Source organism: Rhinopithecus roxellana, chromosome 2 (assembly GCF_007565055.1).
Source record: "Rhinopithecus roxellana isolate Shanxi Qingling chromosome 2, ASM756505v1, whole genome shotgun sequence".
Classification (NCBI taxonomy): domain Eukaryota; kingdom Metazoa; phylum Chordata; class Mammalia; order Primates; family Cercopithecidae; genus Rhinopithecus; species Rhinopithecus roxellana.
Window position 1 is genome coordinate 89,233,006 of NC_044550.1, and position 20,541 is coordinate 89,253,546.

A 20,541-nucleotide genomic window follows, 5' to 3' on the forward strand; every position below is an offset into this window, starting at 1 on the left:
CCCTCAGCGCCGTGGGGGAGGAGGCTCCGCCTGCCCGCAGCCCTCCCCACTGCCACTCGTACCTCCCTAAAAATAACTCGGGCTCGCTGGGGCCAGGAGGAGCCGCCACTGTCCCCCGAGTGGAGTCGGGGAGGCGTGTCGAGCCTGGTCCGGAGGGAGCCGGCGGAGCGGCGAGGAACAGGAGGAGGAAGAGGAGTTCCGCCTGCGGGGCGCACCGCACGGCAGCCTAGGGGCGCCGCGACCCTCCCGGCTGCGTCCAGCGCCCCTCGCGCCTGTGCCGCGCTCCCGGCCGCCGGGCCCAGCCAAGCCGCCCCCCCGCGCGGGCCCCGCGCCGCCGCCGCCGCCGCCGCCGCCGCGGTTTGGCTGATTAGCCGCGGGCGGGCGGGCGCAGCGCGCAGGGCGGAGGCAGCAGCGGCGCTGGGCCGGGAGGAGGCCGGCCAGGGTGCGGAGCGGCCCCAGCCCGGCCCCCAGTAGGGAGATGGCGTCCTACGTAGATAACAGCTTCCGCCAGGCGGTGATGAAGAACCCCCCTGAGAGGACCCCCCAGGTGAGAACGCGGCGGCCGCCTGCACTTGGCCGGATTTCTGCCTCGCAGGCTGCGTCTTCCCCTGTCCTCCCACCTCCTTCCTGACACAGTTCGCCCCGAGCACCCCACTTCTTGCATTAGGACCCCCAACTGCCAAAGGCATTCCACCTCCGAGTCTTTTACTCCGCCTATCCTGATTTTATTTTTTCCTCTCCTTGACATTCTGCTCCTTAACGCTCCCCTACCCATGACTGACCTTCCCCCGCATGTGGCCCCGCCGAGAGACAGAGAGAGAGAGAGAGAGAGAGAGAGAGAGAGAGAGAGAGAGAGAGTGTGTGTGTGTGTGTGTGTGTGTGTGTGTGTGTGTGAATTCTCTAGCTTTCCCTCTCCCCGGCCGCCCTCGGTGGCCTCTGAATATCAGGGGTTGGGGTCTCATCTCCCCTTGGCCAGCGACTCTTGCTCCCTCTGACTTCAGATCCGTTCCTCCCCTTGCAAGTGACCCTTGGAGTTCAGTGGTGTTTGAAAGATAGAGGAGGAAACCTGTACGGTTGTGCTAAAGACAGATCCGTGCTGACCTTCTAGTGAAACATTGAGGTGTTTGTATGTTTACTGTTTTGCTTTTGTTTTTTAAAGGATACTGCTTTCAATTGAAGAGAAAAAAAAGTTGAATAGCTAGGTTAGTGCTTTTAGTTTAAATTGCAGACATAGCTGCAGAGCAGGCGTGTTCAAATACACCCTCGGGAAGGGCACCCTGCGGATTCTTTTGGTGTTGCACAACCTTGTCAAAATTAGATAAGTTTGTTAACCTTTATACATTTGTTTACCTGCAGGCTTATTCTCTTACTTGTAGCGGCTGATAGGATTGGATTTGGTTGTCTCAAGTTTTACTGGAGAGGGGGATATTTTATAAAAATGTGGTAGCTTAATTTTCTCCCCTTTTAGTTGCTGACTGGATAATGACGCATATTCCTAAGCGTTGGGATGGTGACTACAGGAGATCCTGCCTGCCAACCCTCTTAAGACAAATAAGCCCTCCTGATCCTTGGGACCATCAAACATTTAGGATCTAATGCTTGAAAGTGTTGCTTCGCTTGTTAGGTGTTGGATGCCATCTGTTCAAATCCAAATGCTCTCCTTCTCTGATGTTGATTATTATTTACTGTGGGGAGAACATAATAAAATATAATCTTCCCCTGGCTGCTTTTGGACAAGCCTCAAGAATGGCACCTGGTACCGTTTTTGATTTTTCATTTTCCTTGATGGAGCTGTCACATCTGGGAGATCATGGATAGATTGCACATACTTATCAAACGTGTGGAAGATGGCTGGAATTTTACAAGAAAATTTATCTCAGTGTCTCCAGAAAGTTCCCATTTTAAAAGACTATTTTTATCCCAACTAGGAATGTCCTGCTTTGATCTTGTTCTTCTCTTGGTGTTGCACGCGCTGCGTCTCCTGTGCCTTTCTCATCTATTTGTTTTAAAATTGTCAGTTGGATCAGTCTTCTGCATCTGAAAATGCACATTCCCTGTCTCAGTGTGAAGGAAAAGCAGATTTCAGTGAGATATTTCATTTCCTTTCAAGAATATTGTTTTAAGTGCCAAGTGAAATTACGCATGCTGAGAATATGGGAACCCAGCAAGGCTGGTCAGAAAATGATGTCAGAGGCCTTTGGTGGAAATTAGAGAGGGGGGAAGCGGTGCATTTGGTTGATTAGTTAGAAGAATAACAATGACTAAAACCTACTATCAGGTTGGGGGGCGGGTCACCAAATAAGACTAGAAGAGACAAAACCTCCACTGTGACTGTGGGCCTACTGTGTCAAATAAATGAACTGTTCAACTTTCCTGTTCCCCTGCCAGTTGTGTAGAATAGAGTAAAAACTGACCCAACACAAAATTTGGCCTGTGCCAGCTACTACTAACCCCACTACATGAAAGCTTTATTGACAGTCGGAAAGCAGCACATTTGCCCCACCAGACCTTCGTAGAAGAAGTAAACATAAGGAAACCTACCAAACATTTCAAACATTCCTAAGTGTCAGCCCTGTTAACTTTGATGTTCGTTTGGTTATTACTACAAAACCCCATGTTTATTTGTTTTCAAGAGAAAGTTGTTCAGAATGTGAACGTTTTCCATCTTTACCTGACTGGCCAGGAGTAATCTTCTAAAAATTTGAAATTTACTCGAAAGTTATATATATATATATAAAAGCTTTTGTAGAAGGTACTTTTTATGTTAAGAATGCTTTGTTAATGGAACGCTGGAAGATTTTCCATACAGCCTTGTCTTATAAATGTGAGTTAGAATTTTTTAATATTAGAAAAGCAACCTTGTTAAATAAGCTTGATATGAACAGAAGGACAGGAATTAGGAAAGTTTTGCTGTTGTGCTTCTTTCTGTTTCTGAGGATAGACTTGATAAAGGAGTTTGTGTGATTCTCGTTATATGCAAAAGGAAAAGAATTGGGGAACATATGTAATTTTTTTTCTCCTGCTATTCAATTCTATTTGTTTTTTAAAGTCTTGCAGGCCTCATTCATTTCCCAAGCTCCGTGAAAACATAGTTTTGTATTTAGGTCAATCAGTTGCCTAGAAGTAATCCTGATGTCATTAGTGTAACCTAAGAAGTTGGCTTGAAGAGAATCTGGGGGTGGGAAGAGTACCAGGAACTTCCGTAAACTGGGAGCTTTTCATGTCCACCTGGAAAATGGAAACACATTTCAGTTATATCTTTAGAGAGGGGGAAGAGTAAGGAAAAATACCAAAAATTATCATCAAAGTTTTAGCCAGGTTATACATAGTTCAGTTTCAAGAGACTATCACTATTTCACCTGATATTCTGAGAGGAGGAAAAAACTCTTTAATCCAATGTGTGTCCCATATTGTGTGTCTGGAAACCTGGCTGAGTTCTAGTCAATGGGGCATTGTATTCTAAATAACAAACTTCCTTGAAAATAATGAGCCCTGAAAACATTCTACTGATATTTCTCAGTGCACCTCTGTTGAAAAACAGGACTCTTAAGTAATTGCTTTATTTAATTATTTGGGTTTATGTCTTTAATCACTTAAATGAGAAGCTTGGTCACCAAGGCAATTTGGTGAAGTAAAAGATTGTAAATAAATTACAAACAGCTTTTATCCCCCAGGGCTTATACAATAAAATGATTTTTCTAAACCATTTTATTAACTTGTTGAGTTCAGGCCCTTTGAAATTGCTTCTGTAGAGTGTTTAAATGCATACTGTTTTTGGTTTTTCAGGTGAAACATCTATTGCAAAATTGTTTCCTCTCTTTAAAGACCTAATGTAATGCATTTTTAGCTAGTTGTAGAAGTTACTTTTAAAAATGTTTTGTGTAAAATAAACCCCACCCCATCTCCTCCTAGTTAATAATCTTACTTTTTTTTTGGCTATTACAACTTTTGATGTAGTTACTAACCCATTAATGTGTTATAAAGAATACAGGACTTGATTCATTGGGAAGTCACTCAGTAGAATTCGTCTTGAGTCATAATGAGAGAGCTGAAAAAAATAACTTTAGCCCAGAGAACTGTAAATTATGAGAAACGGCACGAAAGAGTATCTCTGACAAATATTTAACTTTCAAACCTAATGGAAGAATTGTGTCTGTTACAGTTAAATTTTCCATTTGAGTTTCTTTTTACCATTGTTTATAAGCAGACTTGTATTTGTCAGCTTATACTTTCATTGTATTTTAGCCCATTTTGGGGCTTTAGTAGTATTTGTTTCTCAAGTAGTTTTTGTTCATAGAATACAACTAAACTATCTGTATGCCATTTAAAAAGTATGTCTCATAAAGAAATGATTGGCCACAAGCAGTTAGATTTCATCATAATGACATTTGAATTTCTTGGTACAGAAATACATTTATAACGGAAACATTAACTTCAAACTCTGTTGGCATGTGACTTTGAACAAATGAGAACTTAAATTTATGAAAAAATGTTAACATTCCTTGCAATATTGATAGAACCTTAGTCGCCTTGAAATAACCCTTTAAACATTTACTAATTAACAGTTCCATTATTAGCTTTGCATATCTTGGCTGAGATTCAAAATGAAAATCTCTCCAACTGCAATGCTGTATGGAGCTACTGGTTTAATGCAGTTGCAGTCATTCCCAAATGATGGAATTTCACAGATTTTTTTTTTTTTGGAGAAGATGACCACCTTGATTTTTCTCTCAAGAAGGAACATAAAATCAAAACTAGTTATGACTTCTTATTGCTATCATTTAATCTCACTGTTTTTAAGAAGGGAAGGATGCACTGTTATTCTAAATCTCAGTTTTGAAAGAAATTATTGTTTGCGTCATAAGAAAATTCACTGCAGTTTTTCATTTAAATTTTACTTTGGACCTGAAAAAAACTTATTTGGGTAGATTTTGGATGATTCAAAGAATCACAATAAGATCTTTCTTTGGTGATATTTGATGAGATGGGGTGCTTTCAGGATGGTGTGGCCACAGACAAAGTTTGGTAAGAGAGAGAGATACATATATATATATTTGGAATAGGGTCTTGCTTTGTTGCCCGGGCTCACTGCAGCCTGTATCTCCCAGGCTCAAATAATCCTCCCACCTCGGCCTCTTGACCAGCTGGGTCTACAGGTTTATGCCTCTGTGCCTGGCTAATTTTAAAAATCTTTTGTAGAGATGTGGGGTCTCGCTTTGTTGCCTAGACTGGTCATGAAGTCCTGGACAGAAGTGATCCTCCTGCTTCAGCCTCCCAAAGTGCTGGGATTACAGGTGTGAGCCACTGCACCTAGTCCATTGGTGATAATTTGAAATTCAAGTAACATAAAATTGTAATGGGATATGCCTCAGATATAAATGGACTATCTGAAATAATGATATGATAACCTTCTAGAAATAAAAACTCTGATTTTGCTTGACTCATATGAAAACTTAATGAGAAAAAAATTACTCCTTTTTTGTAAATTTTATATGAAAGTAACTTTGGCCAGGAGTGGTGACACACATATCTGTAATCCCAGCACTTTGGGAGGCTGAGGTGGGAGGATCTCTTGAAGCCCAGGTGTTCAAGACCAGCCTGGGCATCATAGCAAGGCCGTGTTTCTATTTAAAAAAAAAAAGGTAAATTTGATTTAGACTTAGGAGATATGGAAACCACTGAAAATTATTGGTCCTTAATAATCTGTATTTTATGGGATATTCCTTCTCTTCACTCCATTTTTGGTAACAATTTCTTTGTCGGTAAAATGATAATAGCTTTCTGAGGTTTTGTGGATTAAGTGAAAGTACATTATTTAGTGTAATGCCTAATGTTAGTCCTCTTTATAGCATATTTTATAAAATATCTATTATTTAACAGGCCTTGGGAATTCAAAGATGAAATGTGTGTCCCTCAAGTAACTCACTAATCTATTGTTATCTTATAAGTAGATTGTAATTTATTAGTGCTATAACAGCGATCCTATGACAGCACTGAAGAGGATATGGACTTCCTAGATGAATATGTATTGAGTCGTAGGGGAGTAAGAATTCACCTACCAGTGAACTAGCAGACATGAAGTGTATTCCAGATTGACCTACTGTCGTATGAGTAGCACACATGGTAAGACGACATGTGTAGATCTTTGTTGAGTGTGCTGGGAACAAGGGGACTGAGGAAGGGATGAGGAATGATTACTGGCATTTAGAAGCTTATGGTTTGTGAGGGTAGGGAGGAGATCAAGAGTTCTGTTAAAGACTGGTGTTCATTTTCATGGCTTGAGATGGTTGGGAGGCTCAATTACACAGTGGTGATGGATTAGAAATATTGCAGGAGTAGAATCTGCTGGACAGGCTGCTGAATGTGTGCACATTTTCTATCTCATTATATTAAAACTATGCTTGAATTATACCAGTGCATCCTAATTATGGCACAGGATGATCATGGATATTTCATAGTTCATGGGAAAAAATCCAAGTTGTCCAATACAGTTTTCTTGATTTGTAAGATTTCTCACACTATTTTTTTCCCTTAAACATTAGTATCTTCTACATGTACATTCTGGGAATCTAGTTTGAAATATTAGTTAAACTAGTCCGGGTGCTGTGGCTCATGCCTCTATTGTAGCACTTTGGGAGGCCGAGGTGGGTGGATCACTTGAGGTCAGGAGTTCAACACCAGCCTGGCCAACATGATGAAACCCCGTCTCTACTAAAAATACAAAAAAATTAACCAGGCGTGGTGGTGGGTGCCTGTAATCCCAGCTACTCAGGGAGACTGAGACCGGAGAATCACTTGAACCTGGGAGGCAGAGGTTGCAGTGAGCTGAGATTGCGCCATTGCACTCCAGCCTGGGTAACAAGAATGAAACTACGTCTCAAAAAAACAAACAAACAAAACCCAAAACACCACTATATAGTTACACTAAATATATTTCTTTATCTGTAATGATAATGTGATTTCCAAACATTTCATCATTTGGAAGAGTTGGAGAACTTCTAAATTTAAGCAGGCAAAAATGAACTTATTTATATAAAAACTCAAAATTGACTCGTGATGGCACAATGTAATGATGGCATTGAGTCTTTAAGAACAGTTTCTTACTCCTCTATACCATTTTTTGTTTAGATAAATTAACTGGTGTTGGTAAATTAGGAGGAGAAGCAATTTGTAGTACATGTACTTGATCTTTTGTAGCTTTATTGGAGCTAGAATATATATATATATATATATTTATGTATTTATGTAGTTAAAACTATGTTCAAGTGATTGATTATATCAGTCATTGTGGGAAGAAAAATAAGTTTATTCCACATTATTTTGACTGTTAAAATTTTTATCTTTTCAGGAAAAAAAAAACCACCCCTGTTTTCACGTGCAAAATCGCCACCACCTGCTGAATTTTAAGAGGGGTGTGTTTCTTGCTATATTCAGCTGTTTCCTTTTTCCCTCCAGTCTGTGAAAGAATTTACCCTGGGTGCGGTGGTGGTGGGGTTATTGTTTTTTTGTGGAGGGAACAGCTTGGTTCTTGGATTTTAAGTTGTCCTGGCTCCACCTTTTCTGTACTTTAATATCCATTATGTATAAGAAGTGTTTTGGGAGAGTTAGTGTCAATGACTTGAAGAGGAACTTTGTTTTGTCATTGGAAATAAACTCCTCTTCCTCTGGCTGTTGTTTCTCATTGCTTACCTTCCACAGGTTGAAAATAATGGACTGTGGAGCTTTAGAATTAAAATAAGTGAATAAAAATTTACATTTTGCTGCCATTTGAAGTTTAGTTGACAAAACGACACAGTGTAATATCTGCCCCTTGGCACCTTTCTGTTCTGTAGCTCATGGTATTTGTTTCCACCCAACATAAAAACTAAGAAGAAAGATAGAGAACACTGAACAAGAACTAATCATTAGGCCATTCTGGGAAGGCCTGATAGTAACTTTCTTAGAAACTAGCAATCAATGGATCTAAGAGGTTTATGGTACTATGGTGATTATCTGATTTCTCCTAAAAATTCATTCTAGAATTAAGACTTATTATTTTTTAAAATTTATTTTATTTTTTAATGACCAGTCTTAAGTGGAATCATTTTCTTTCTTAAACTTTTTAATACTCCATTACCATCATTATTTGCTTCTCAAATTGTCCCAAATTTGGCCATTTGGACTCCCTTTTGTATATACAGTCATTAGACTTCCTTCTGATTTATATAGTTAAAACTGTGTTCAAGTGATTATGTCAGTTATTGAATTATCTCAAATAATTGAGGTAAATGTAGATTCATATACAATTGTAGGAAATAATGGGGAGAGATCCTGTGTACCCTTTACCCAGTTTCGACCATTAGTAATAGCTTATAAAACTGTAGTGTAATATCACAATCAGGATATTGACATCAGTGCAATCAAGAAACAAAGCAACTCCAGCACCACGAATGGTTCTTGTTGGACTTTATAGGGACATTCACTTCCCCACCCCACCTCTGGGGATCACTAATCTGTTCCATTTCTATAACTTTGTCATTTCAAAAATGTTATTAATTGGAATCGTACAGTATGGCCTTTGGAGATTGGCTCCCCTCACCCCGCGCAGCATCATTAAGGCTCATTACCTTTTGGTTAAAATGAATTTCTGTTGTTGTTAGTGAATAGTTTGGCCTTGTGCTTCTAAAATACCAGTAATGTCTGAGGATTGGGAGGTTAGTGGTAAAAGGTAAGATGGGTTTAATAGTGACAGTGAAGAGAAAGTTCTATGATAATGTGTATAAATATAGAGCAGAGAGCATAAGGTCTTGGGTGAGCAAGAGTTGTGATAGCATACTACATTTGGGAGATTTTAATATGTGTATTTCATTTTCGTATTTTTTTTTTGTCATAATGGAAGTAGTAAGGTTAGCCTTAGCCTTCATATTCTCCAATTGAAATTTAAAAAATAAATCAGAAGAAAGTCTAATGACTGTTTATACAAAAGGGAGTCCCAATGGCCAAATTTGGGACAATTTGAGAAGCAAATAATGGCAGTAACGGAGTATTACCCCTAGGGAAGAAAATATCCATGAGCCCATACTGATATAAGTAAGTAGTTGAATAAAAAGCAGGAGAAGAGACAGCTCTTTGTTACAGTAGAATTCTAATTAGAAAATGAAGGAATGATGGAAATCGAAAATCACCAGCAGGCAAACACCACAGTAGCAGTTGCTACAGGCAAGAATCATCAATGGATGCTAAAATTAGTGGGTGAAGGTATGATGAAAAATATCATCATAGATCATATCATTGGGATATTTGCATAGTCTCAAAATATCTCCCCCACACAATTAATTAACTATAAAGGAAAAAGATCAATACTTAATAATGAAGAAAACTGCTGATACCAAATTAACCAGATCATCAAAGTTAATATCATTAGTAATAAGACATGTCAACATCATGTGTCTCCTGATATAATGTATTGAGAAAGAGACATCTCAGGTATTCTTAACTAAAAATCAACCTAAGTGGAGCAAATATCAGACAGATTCAAATTTAAGGACATTCTACAGAATAACTGGCCAGTACTCCCCAAAAGTATTGGGAGAAACTGTACATTGGAAGAAACTAAGGAAATGTGATAACCAAATGCAGTATAGGATTCTAGAATTGATCCTGGACAAGAACAGCAACAAAAAAACATTATTAGGATGACTGATGAAATTGGAATTTTAGATAATTTTACCACAATTATTGTAGATGCTAAATTATGGGAAGCTGGGTAAACGGGATCTTTGACCTGTTTTTTAAATAACCTCTTTTACTCTAAAATTATTTTAAAATTCAAAGTTAAAAAAGGGAAGCATAGCTTTTGAAGTTTTTTTTGTGATCCTGAAAAGGGGATACCAAATTATTACTTCTAAAAAAATCTTTTAGGCTGAGCATGGTGGCTCACCCTGTAATCCCCGTGCTTTGGGAGACTGAGGTGGGTGGATCACCTGAATTTGGGTGTTCGAGATGAGCCTGGCCAAAATGGCGAAACCCCTTCTCTACTAAAAATACAAAAAATTAGCCGGGCCTGGTGGTACATGCTTGTAATTCCAGCTACTTGGGAGGCTGAGGCCAGAGAATGACTTGAACCCAGGAGGTGGAAGTTGCAGTGAGCCGAGATTGCACCATTGCCCTCCAGCCTGGGTGACAGAGTGAGACTTCGTCTCAAAAAAAAAAAGCAAAAAATCTTTTTTTCCTGTTTGATAATTTACTCTTAATGAAGAGCCTAGTGCCTTTTAAGTGAGTATTTTGTATGTATTGGACCACCAGTAAAATGGTTGAGGCAGTATATATATTAGTTGGAGAAACTTGAAAGCACACACACACATAATAGCTAATAAATAAATGGATGAAAAGAGATAAAATAGTAACTTTTATTTTGTTTTATTTTATTTTATTTATTTTTGCAACAGGATCTCACTGTGTCACCCAGGCTGGAGTGCAGTGACATGATCATGGCTCACTGCAGCCTTGTCCTGGGCTCAAGGATCCTCCCACCTTAAGCTCCTGAGTAGCTGGGACTGCAGGCATGCACCATCATACCTGGCTAATTTTTTTTTTTTTTTTTTTTTTGAGATGGAGTCTCGCTCTGTTGCCCAGGCTTGAGTGCAGTGGTGCAATCTCAGCTCACTCCCAACAACCTCCACCTGCTGGGTTCAAGTCATTTTCCTGCCTTAGCCTCCTGAGTAGCTGGGATCACAGGTGCACACCACCATGCCCAGTTAATTTTTGTTATTTTTAGTAGAGACAGGGTTTCACCACGTTGGTCAGGCTGGTCTAGAACTCCTGACCTCGTGATCCGCCCACCTCATCCTCTTAAGGTGGTGGGATTACAGGCGTGAGCCACTGTGCCCGGCCCTAATTTTTGAAATTTTTAAGATCTGGGTATTGCTATGTAGCCTGGGCTGGTCTTGAACTCCTGGCTCAAGTGATCTCCCCCTCTTGGCCTCCCAAAGTGCTGGGATTATAGGTGTGAGCCACCTTGCTTGGCCAGAATTTTAACAATTTATTCACCTTTATTCCTATCTGAATTTTGTTGATATTCCCAAGACAGAGTGTATTTTATCAGTGTTTAATGTTTTGTGATTCTGAATTTAAGTAAATTAGAATATTTGGTATAAGAAAAATTGTAGGAAATAGAATATTCCATGTATATTAAGCAGAATAGAAAAATTGTGGTAGTAGTTTAAAGAAGTCAATCCCAGTGAAATTTAAATTGTAGATTCCCTCTTCCCCATTTTTTTCTTTCCTGTGACCTTAAAAATTCTTTAAATTGTTACTTTTGGTAGGAGCGAGGGGGTGGAAAGGGAGGGAAGGGAATGAATGGAAGGGGTGTGTAGTCTAGTCAGAGGCCCTGTTATAGCTGTGGATAATAGTGTTATCTAAGCTGAGTATATTGAATGCTTTCATCTAGATGTCTTAAAAGGACTTTAGTAGGATATAAAAAGAAAAGAAAAGGAATTTTAAAAATCAAATTAAGGCAAACGGTCTCTACACATTTTCCCCCTCATATGTATGCCTTTACATTTAGGTTATAAAGTCAGCCCCCCTCCCCAATCCCATGAATTAGCCAACTGTCTTTCCTTTTTTTATTTTTTGGTGGTAAATACCAGAGAATGAATGCTGTTTTTAATGTTACAGGTTTTTTTCATAACTGAAATTGGTGTTAAAAGATTGAATTAAAACATATGAGACCTAACATTTTAGATAATTGTAAATATAATGTAAACAGGAAGGTATTTATTATTTTTAATAATAAAGACATAAATCCCTTGTTTGCTGTATTTTAAGAAACTTTTGCTGGTATTTGATGTTTTAAATAATAAGTTGCATTTGAGGGCACAAATGAAAAAGAAGAGAGCCAGCCAGGTTTTGAAGTAACTAATTGTATAAAATAAAATGAAAAATGTGTAAACATACAGGTGTGGACTAAACCTATTTGACATTTATCCATTTCTTCATAGAGAAACTATTTGAATTCTGCAAGGCAAAAAGTTTCTGATTTTTTTTTCCTCTGAGCTACTTCATGCATTCTTACAAACTCCGTTTCCTTTTAAACACAGTCAAATGTATTAGGGAATATTTGGTCAAATTGGTAAAAGTATTTCTCTGCTACCTGACTTCAAAGTATTCTGCAAAGATACGGTAACCAAAACAGCATGGCACTGGTACAAAAACAGACACATAGACCAGTGGAACAGAATAGTGTTCTCAGAAAAAAGACCACACATCTACAACATCTGATCTTTGACAAACCTGACATAAAAACAAGCAATGGGGAGAGGATTCCCTGTTAATAAATGGTGCTGGGAAAACTGGCTAGCCATATGCAGAAAATGGAAACTGGACCCCTTCCTTACACCTTATACAAAAATTAACTCAAGATGGATTAAAGACTTAAATGGGAAACCCACAACTATAAAAACTCTAGAAGAAAATCTAGGCAGTACCATTCGGGACATAGGCACGGGTAAAGATTTTATGATGAAAACATCAAAAGTAATTGCAGCAAAAGTGGCAGTTGACAAATGGGATCTAATTAAACTAAAGCGCCTCTGTACAGCAAAAGAAACTATCATCGAAGTGAGCAGACAACCTACAGAATGGGAGAAAATTTTTGCAATCTACCCATCTGACAAAGGCCACAGTCTACAAGGAACTTAAACAAATTTGGAAGAAAAAAACAATCCCATCAAAAAGTGGGCAGAGGACATGAACAGACACTTCTCAAAAGAAGATATTCATTGCAGCCAACAAGCATGGAAAAAAAGCTCAATATAACTGACCAGTAGATAAATGCAAATCAAAACCACAGTGAGATACCATCTCACGGCAGTCAGATGGCAGTTATTGAAAAGTTGGGAAACAACAGATGCTGGTGAGGCTCTGGAGAAGTAGGAATGCTTTTGTGGAAGACAGAGTGGTGATTCCTCAAAGACCTAGAACCAGAAATATCATTTGGCCCAGCAATACCATTACTGGGTATATACCCAAAGGAATATAAATCATTCTGTTATAAAGATACATGGAAGCATATGTTCATTGCAGCACTATTCACAATAACAAAGACATGGAATCAACCCAAATGTCCATCACTGATAGACTGGATAAAGAAAATGTGGTACATGTACACCGTAGAATACTCGGCAGGCTGTGAGATCATGTCCTTTGCAGGGACATGGATGGAGCTGAAAGCCATTATCCTCAGTAAACTAACACAGGAACAGAAAACCAAACACTGCATGTTCTCATTTATAAGTGGGAAGCCGAACAATAAGAACACATGGACACAGGGAGGGGACAACACACACTGGGGCCTGTCAGTGTTAGGGGAGGGAGAGCATCAGGAAAAACAATTAATGCATGCTGGGCTTAATAACTAGGTGATGGATTAATAGGTGCAGCAAACCACCATGGCACACTTTTACCTATAACAAGCCTGCACATTCTGCACATGTGTCCTGGAACTTAACAAAAGTATTTAACTTGTATTTTTTAGTTACTGTATTGAAAAATGGCTTCATCAAATTTATATATTTCTGTATGACTAGAAATGAGTTTTAAAAACTCGTGAGTTTGGTCAGGAGATCGAGACCATCCTGGCTAACATGGTGAAACACCGTCTCTACTAAAAATACACCATCTCTACTAACAATACACCATCTCTACTAAAAATACACCATCTCTACTAAAAATACAAAAAATTAGCCGGGCTTGGTGGCGGGCATCTGTAGTCCCAGCTACTTGGGAGGCAGGAGAATGGCGTGAACCTGGGAGGTGGAGCTTGCAGTGAGCTGAGATTGTGCCACTGCACTTCAGCCCAGAGTGAGACTCCGTCTCAAAAAAAAGAAAAAAAAAAGTGAGTTAAAAAAATTGAAATATAGTATCATAAAATGCCAATAATTGAAATAAGGAAGAATTTGATAGCATTTCAGTGTTTCTAATCTTCATTCATATCTGATCCCCATCCTGTTTTTGTGTAGCTATGAGGAATTGAAGAGCAAGCTTTAGGGCAAGCATTTTCTATGTGTCTGTTGCTTGGATTTGGGATACCACAAGCTTCATTTACAATCAGTGTGCTGAGAGACCCAAAAGTTCTTTATTCCCATATGTGAACCTCCTAACCTAATCGTCACCTGAGACTTAAGTTGGAATGGGTGAGAATTCCTATCTTGATTCTGTTTTCTCTCGTGTAGTTTAAATCTACATCCCATAGTTAGAGAAAACTCTGTGGGAGGCAACATACTAAAATCATTTCATTTTAAATGTCCTTGTTCCTACTTTACATATTCTGCGATGGTTGGTTTTTTTTTTTCTTGTAGTTATAAGTTCATATCTTTAATTTTAATTGTATTCATAGAATACTTGTTTTGAGTTTAGTATATTTCCTTCATATAACCTAGTGGTTATAATCTTGGGCTCTGGTGTCAAACAAACTGCTTTGTGGCCTTGGGCAGGTTACTTCACCTTAGTCTGAGGCTTTTTGGATTTCACAGCCTTAAAATTTCATAGCACTGGGCATTGACATTTGTTCGTCACCTATTTATTATACCAAGTAAGCATGGTTAAAATACACATAAACTTGCTATCCACTAGCCTCATTTAAGAAAGGATATTTTACTGTCATAAAAATAGGAAGGTCATAGTTTCAGAATAAACAAATACAGCTTTGTTTTGCTATATTCTGTTTTTTTTTTCAAGGATTGATGAAATTTTCACCATGGGTGGGTATTGTAATATTACCAATCTCCTATAATTGTGAATATTAAATACATTAATGCAGGGGTACCCAACCTCTGGACCACAGACTGATAGCAGTCCATGGCCTGTTAGGAACCAGGCCACACAGCAGGAAGTGAGTGGTAGGTGAGAGAGTGAAGCTTCATCTGGGTTACTGCCTGAACTCCGCCTCCTGTCAGATTAGCAGCAGCATTAGATTCCCATGGGAGCACAAACCCTATTGTGAGCCGCATATGCAAGGGATCTAGGTTGTGCACTCCTCATGAGAATCTAATGCTTGATGATTTGTCACTGTATCCCATCACCCCCTAGTTGCAGGAAAACAAGCTCAGGGCTCATGCTGATTCTACATTATGGTAAGTTGTATAATTATTTCATTATATATTACAATGTAATACAGAAATAAAGTACACAATAAATATAATGTGCTTGAATCATCCTGAAACGCTGAAACGTCCCCCCCCCCCCCCCCCCCGACGCCCAACTCTGTGGAAAAATTGTCTTCCATGAAACTGGTCCCTGGTGCCAGAAGGGTTGGGGACCTCTGCATTAATGTATATTAAAGTTCTTTTTTTTTTTTTGAGACGAAGTTACGCTCTTGTTGCTCAGACTGGAGCGCAGTGGTGCAGTCTCAGTTCACCACAACCCCTGCCTCCCAGGTTCAAGTGATTCTCCTGCCTCAGTCTCCCAAGTCACTGGGATTACAGGTGCTGGGATTACGCCTGGCTACTTTTTGTATATTTTGTAGAGACGGGATTTTACCATGTTGACCAGACTGGTCTTGGACTTCTGACCTCAGGTGATCCACCCTCCTCGGCCTCCCAAAGTGCTGGGATTACAGGCGTGAGCCACCACGCCCGGCCCTAGTAAAGTTCTTAACACAATCTCTGGCATTGAATATTTACTCTTCTTATTACTATTTTTCAGTAGTTGATATTCGTTACTCTTTTATTTTTTCCCATAGATAACTTTTCATCATTAGTTTAATGACTAATTCACCAAAGTGATTTTAATATGTTGATTTGATAGACTTGATTTATAGCACAGATTGTTAGGTTTGCAGGTTGCCAAGAACTGCACATATAGGGGTTAACTCCAGGCTTTTTTTTTTTATGCAAGAAAAAATCTAAAGGTAGACAGTGCAGGGTTGGGTTGGTGCAGATGCTTAAGGATGTCATTTAAAGAAACTGGCTGAGTCTTCTGTTGAGCAAGCAATTTTAGTCTTCAAAGTCACAAAATGGTAGTTGCCTCAACAAGCAGGAAAGGAGAGGGGTGGGTGTTAAATCCTTTCCTTGGTGTATTGTCTTTCTATTTTGAAGGAAAGCCCTCTCTAGAGACTTATTGGCTAAGACTGTGTCACATGGCTACTCTTGGCTGCAAAAGAGGCTGGAAATTTGAGTGTTTTTCTTGTAAGCCTCAATAGTACAGAAAGGCAGGAAAGAAAGACATGAAGATTAATGGGTGCTGTGAGCTGATGTATTTCTCCAATTTACTTTGCATAGAAAATAGATGATTGTAATAAGCTTATGCAGTGATTCTCAGGAGACTTCTTTGAAAGTCTTATTGAATTATAGAGTTATGTTACTGTAGCTACAGTTATGGAATGCAGATATATTCAACTTCTTGGTTCACTTATTAGGCATATGATTATTAATTTTTTGAATCTCAGTCTCATTTACAAATAGGGATAAAAATACTAGTGGGCGAGCGTTATGTGTAAATATTATAAAACTGTGTGTAATGTTAAATATTATCATTTCTATGGTAGATGAGTTCTAAACATCCCATCTATTGATTTGAAGATATTGGCATATGCTATTTTCTAAATTGGTTCCTTTTGTTTCAGATTTACTCTATTTAAAAAATTCCAGAAATGTATTTCGTTTTTTTGGGTGCTCCCAAAAAGTACAAAAGTATGTACTGATATGTCTACTTGTAGTAATATTTTGTCATTTTTCTAGGACTTCAGTGTTTCATTTGTCATCATTCCCAAAAGCTGAATCACTTCTTTTTTGTTTGTTTTTTGAGTCAGAGTCTCTGTTTTCCAGGCTGGAGTGCAGTAGTGCAATCTCGGCTCACTTCAGCCTCTGCCTCCTGGGTTCAGGTGATTCTCGTGTCTCAGCCTCCTGAGTAGCTGGAATTACAGGTGTGTGCCACCACATCTGGCTGATTTTTGTATTTTTAGTAGAGACAGGGTTTTGCCATGTTGACCAGGCTGGTCTTGAACTTCTGGCCTCAAGTGATCTATATGCCTCGGCCTCCCAAAGTTCTGGGATTACAGGCGTGAAGCATTGTGCCCAGCCAAATCATCACTTACAAATGTATATTTTTATATAAAATATACATAAAAGCTAGTTAAATAGGTTTTTGCACTTTGCTTACATCATAACTTTTTGTCTTTAAGAAAAAGTTTCATATTGGTTGTTATACAGGACTAGCTTTGATACTAAAACTTTAAGAATGCATTGTGTTCTGTCTTAAGGTAGGACGTATGATGTGTTATGGGCTTTTTCTGATAGCATTCAAGATTTATATACATAAACTGCCCTTAATGTTTTATAGTGGGATCAGTTAAACAATTTCCTATCAGAAGCTAATGGCTAGAAATGTTACTGGTAAGAGTCTAGCATTTATCATCTTTAAATCTATGTTTCCATAAATTATTTCTTTTGGTGGGTCTATAATATATGCCTGAATTTGGAGTCTTAACTTAGGACTCGGTTTTTCTTTAAAATTGATTAACTTGAACTATGTCTATCATTCCCACTAAGCTGAGAGTTTATTGGGCTGAGACTTATTGTCCATCTTTTTTTTTTTAATTTTTAAATTACTTTATTTTATTTTTGAGAGGAGTCTTGCTCTGTTGCCCGGCTGTAGTGCAGTGGTGCAATCTTGGCTCACTGCAACCTCTGCCTCCTGGGTTTGAGCCATTCTCTATCCTCTGCCTCCCTAGTAGTTGGGACTATAGGCATCCACCACCATGCCCAGCTAATTTTTGTATTTTTAGTAGAGACAGGGTTTCACCGTGTTGGCCAGGTTGATCTTGAACTCCATCTCAAGCTATCTGCCCATCTCGGCCTCCCAAAGTGCTGAAATTACAGGCGTGAGCTCCCACACCCGGCCCATCTTTAAAGCTCAGTACTTGCTCAACCTCTTAGCACAGAATTGGAGCTGATAAATGTTTAATGACTTGATCTTGATTTCCTGAGATTTTAGACTTGGTGGTACAGGGAAAAATGTACAGTGGAAGCTTGAACAACATGGGTTTGAATTCTGTGGATCTCCTCATACATGGACCTCTCCCCTCTCCTCCCCTTCCTCTTCTCTCTCTCTTTTTTTTTTTTTCCTTTCCTTTCTGACATAGGGTCTTGCTCTGTCTGTTGCCCAGGCTGGAGTACAATGGTGTGATAACAGCTCACTGCAGCTTCAACCTCTTGGACTCAAGCTCTCCTCCCACCTCAGCCTCTGAATAGCTGGTACTACAGGTGTGTGCTACCATGCCTGTAGCTAATTTTTAATTTTTTTTTTGGTAGAGATAGGGTCTCGCTGTGTTGTCCAGTCTAGTCTCAAACTGCTGGGCTCAAGCTGTCCTCCTGCCTTGGCCTCCCAAAGTGTTGGGATTACAAGTGTTGAAACTTCAGTAAATATATTGAAAAAATTTTTGGAGGATTGCCACAATTTGAAAAAACTTGCAAATGAACTGGAAAAATTATGAATAATTATGAAAAAGTAGGTATGTCATGAACGCATAAAATATATCTGGGTACTAGTCTATATATGACCATAAGATGTCAACAAATCTATTACAAAATGTTAAAATTTATCAAAACTTATGGACACTTACAGATTGTACATAGCTCCATTTGAAGTCTAGAGAAATGTAAACAAATATAAAGATGAAGCATTAAATCATAACTGCATAAGATTATTGTGCGTACAGTACTACTGTAATAATTTTGTAGCCACCTCCTGTCACTTTTGTGTCATGAGTGTGGTTACTCATCTCTCAATGAGGAGTTTGTCTATCAGTAAACTGCATATTGCAGTAAAAAGTGATCTTTTGTGGATCTCCTATATTTTTCATGGATTTTAGTGCAATACTGTAAACCTTGAATAACATCATGGAACCCATACAGAGTGCCACTGGTGGCTGGAAGTCTTCCCAAGAAGCAGAGAAAATTCATAACATTATAAGAAAAAGTTGGATTGCTTGCTATGGACTATAGATTAAGGTATGCAACTACAGTTACCCAGAATTTCAGACAGGCAGTTCATCTTGCAAAGATTATTTCTGTTTTTTATTAAACAAATTTAAGATATTGATAAATACAGTACTGTAAATGTATTTTCTCTTCCTATGATTTTAATGACATTTTCCTTTCTTTAGCTTACTTTGTTGTAAGAAAACAGTATACAATACAAAATATGTGTTAATCGAGTGTTTGCTTATCAATAAGGCTTTTGGTCAACAGTATTAGTAGTGAAGTTTTGGGGAGTCCAAAGTTACATGCAGATTTTCAACTTTGTTAGGGTTTGGCACCTCTAATATCTGAGCTGTTCATGGGTCAGAAGTTACCCACTTCATGGATTAAATTTACTCACTGAGTGTTAGCAAGATTGTCTTTGGCTTTTGCGATGGAACACTTAATTTGATATTTCTCTTTCGTGATGCTGAAAGTGTTAATTCTCTCATAGTTTGCATATATTCTATAAAAAGGATCTTGTTCCCTGCCTTGGTGGTTACAGAGTTGGTTTACCAGCTTGTAAAAGTTGTTAATGCCAGGTTAAGTATTTTCTTTGAGTTTAAACTGTGTGTGCCTGTGGGTGGAATATGGATTTTTATCTTTTTTTTTTTTTTTTGAGACGGTGTCTTGCTCTGTTGCCCAGGTTGGAGTCCAGTGGTGCGATCTCGGCTCACTGCAAGCTCCGCCACCTGGGTTCCCGCCATTCTCCTGCCTCAGCCTCTAGAGTAGCTGGGACTACAGGCACCCGCCGCCACACCTGGCTAATTTTTTGTGTTTTTAGTACAGACAGGGTTTCACTGTGTTAGCCAGGATGGTCTCGATCTCCTGACCTCGTGATCCGCCCGCCTCGGCCTCCCAAAGTGCTGGAATTACAGGCCTGAGCCACTGCGCCCGGCTGGATTTTTATCATTTTACTTTTGTTGTTGTTTTGTTTTGTTTTCTTGAGATGTAGTTTAACTTTTCTTGCCCAGGCTGGAGTGCAGTGGCGCGGACTCCGCTCACTGCAAACTCTGCCTCCTGGGTTCAAGCCATTCTTATGTCCCAGCCTCCCAAGTAGCTGGGATTACAGGTGCGTGCCCACCACGCCTGGCTAATTTTTGTATTTTTAGTAGAGATGGGGTTTTGCAATGTTGGCCAGGCTCGTCTCAACTCCTGACCTCAGGTGATCTGCCTGGCTCAGCCTCCCAAAGTTTTGGGATTACAGGCGTGAGCCACCGCGCCCAGCCTTTGTTGTTGTTGTTGTTGTTGTTAGATGTACTAAGTTTTTCTTTCCTCAATTATCTCTTGGACTCTCGATGAGAACTTTCCACTGATTTCAGGGCACAAGATCTAGTAAGTTGGCCAGGTACGGTGGCTCATGCCTGTAATACCAGCACTTTGGGAGGCCAAGGAGGGCGGATCACCTGAGGTAAGGAGTTCAGGACCAGCCTCGCCAACATGCAAAACCCTGTCTTTTGTAAAATACAAAATACAAAAATTAACTGGGCGTGGTGGCACGTGCCTGTAGTCCCAGCTACTCGGGAAGCTGAGGCAGAAGAATCCC

General features: G+C 39.3%; 1 protein-coding gene across 1 annotated transcript in view; it reads left to right on the plus strand.

The window, feature by feature from the left end:
• Positions 1–364: 364 nt before the first annotated feature.
• The window catches only part of RAPGEF2 (Rap guanine nucleotide exchange factor 2), a 269,038-nt gene continuing 248,861 nt past the window's right edge, over positions 365–20,541 (plus strand). Inside the window, 1 exon segment of the mRNA XM_010383053.2 lies at positions 365–547. Within this exon segment, the coding sequence (XP_010381355.2) occupies positions 479–547 (69 nt within the window). The 5' untranslated portion in view covers positions 365–478.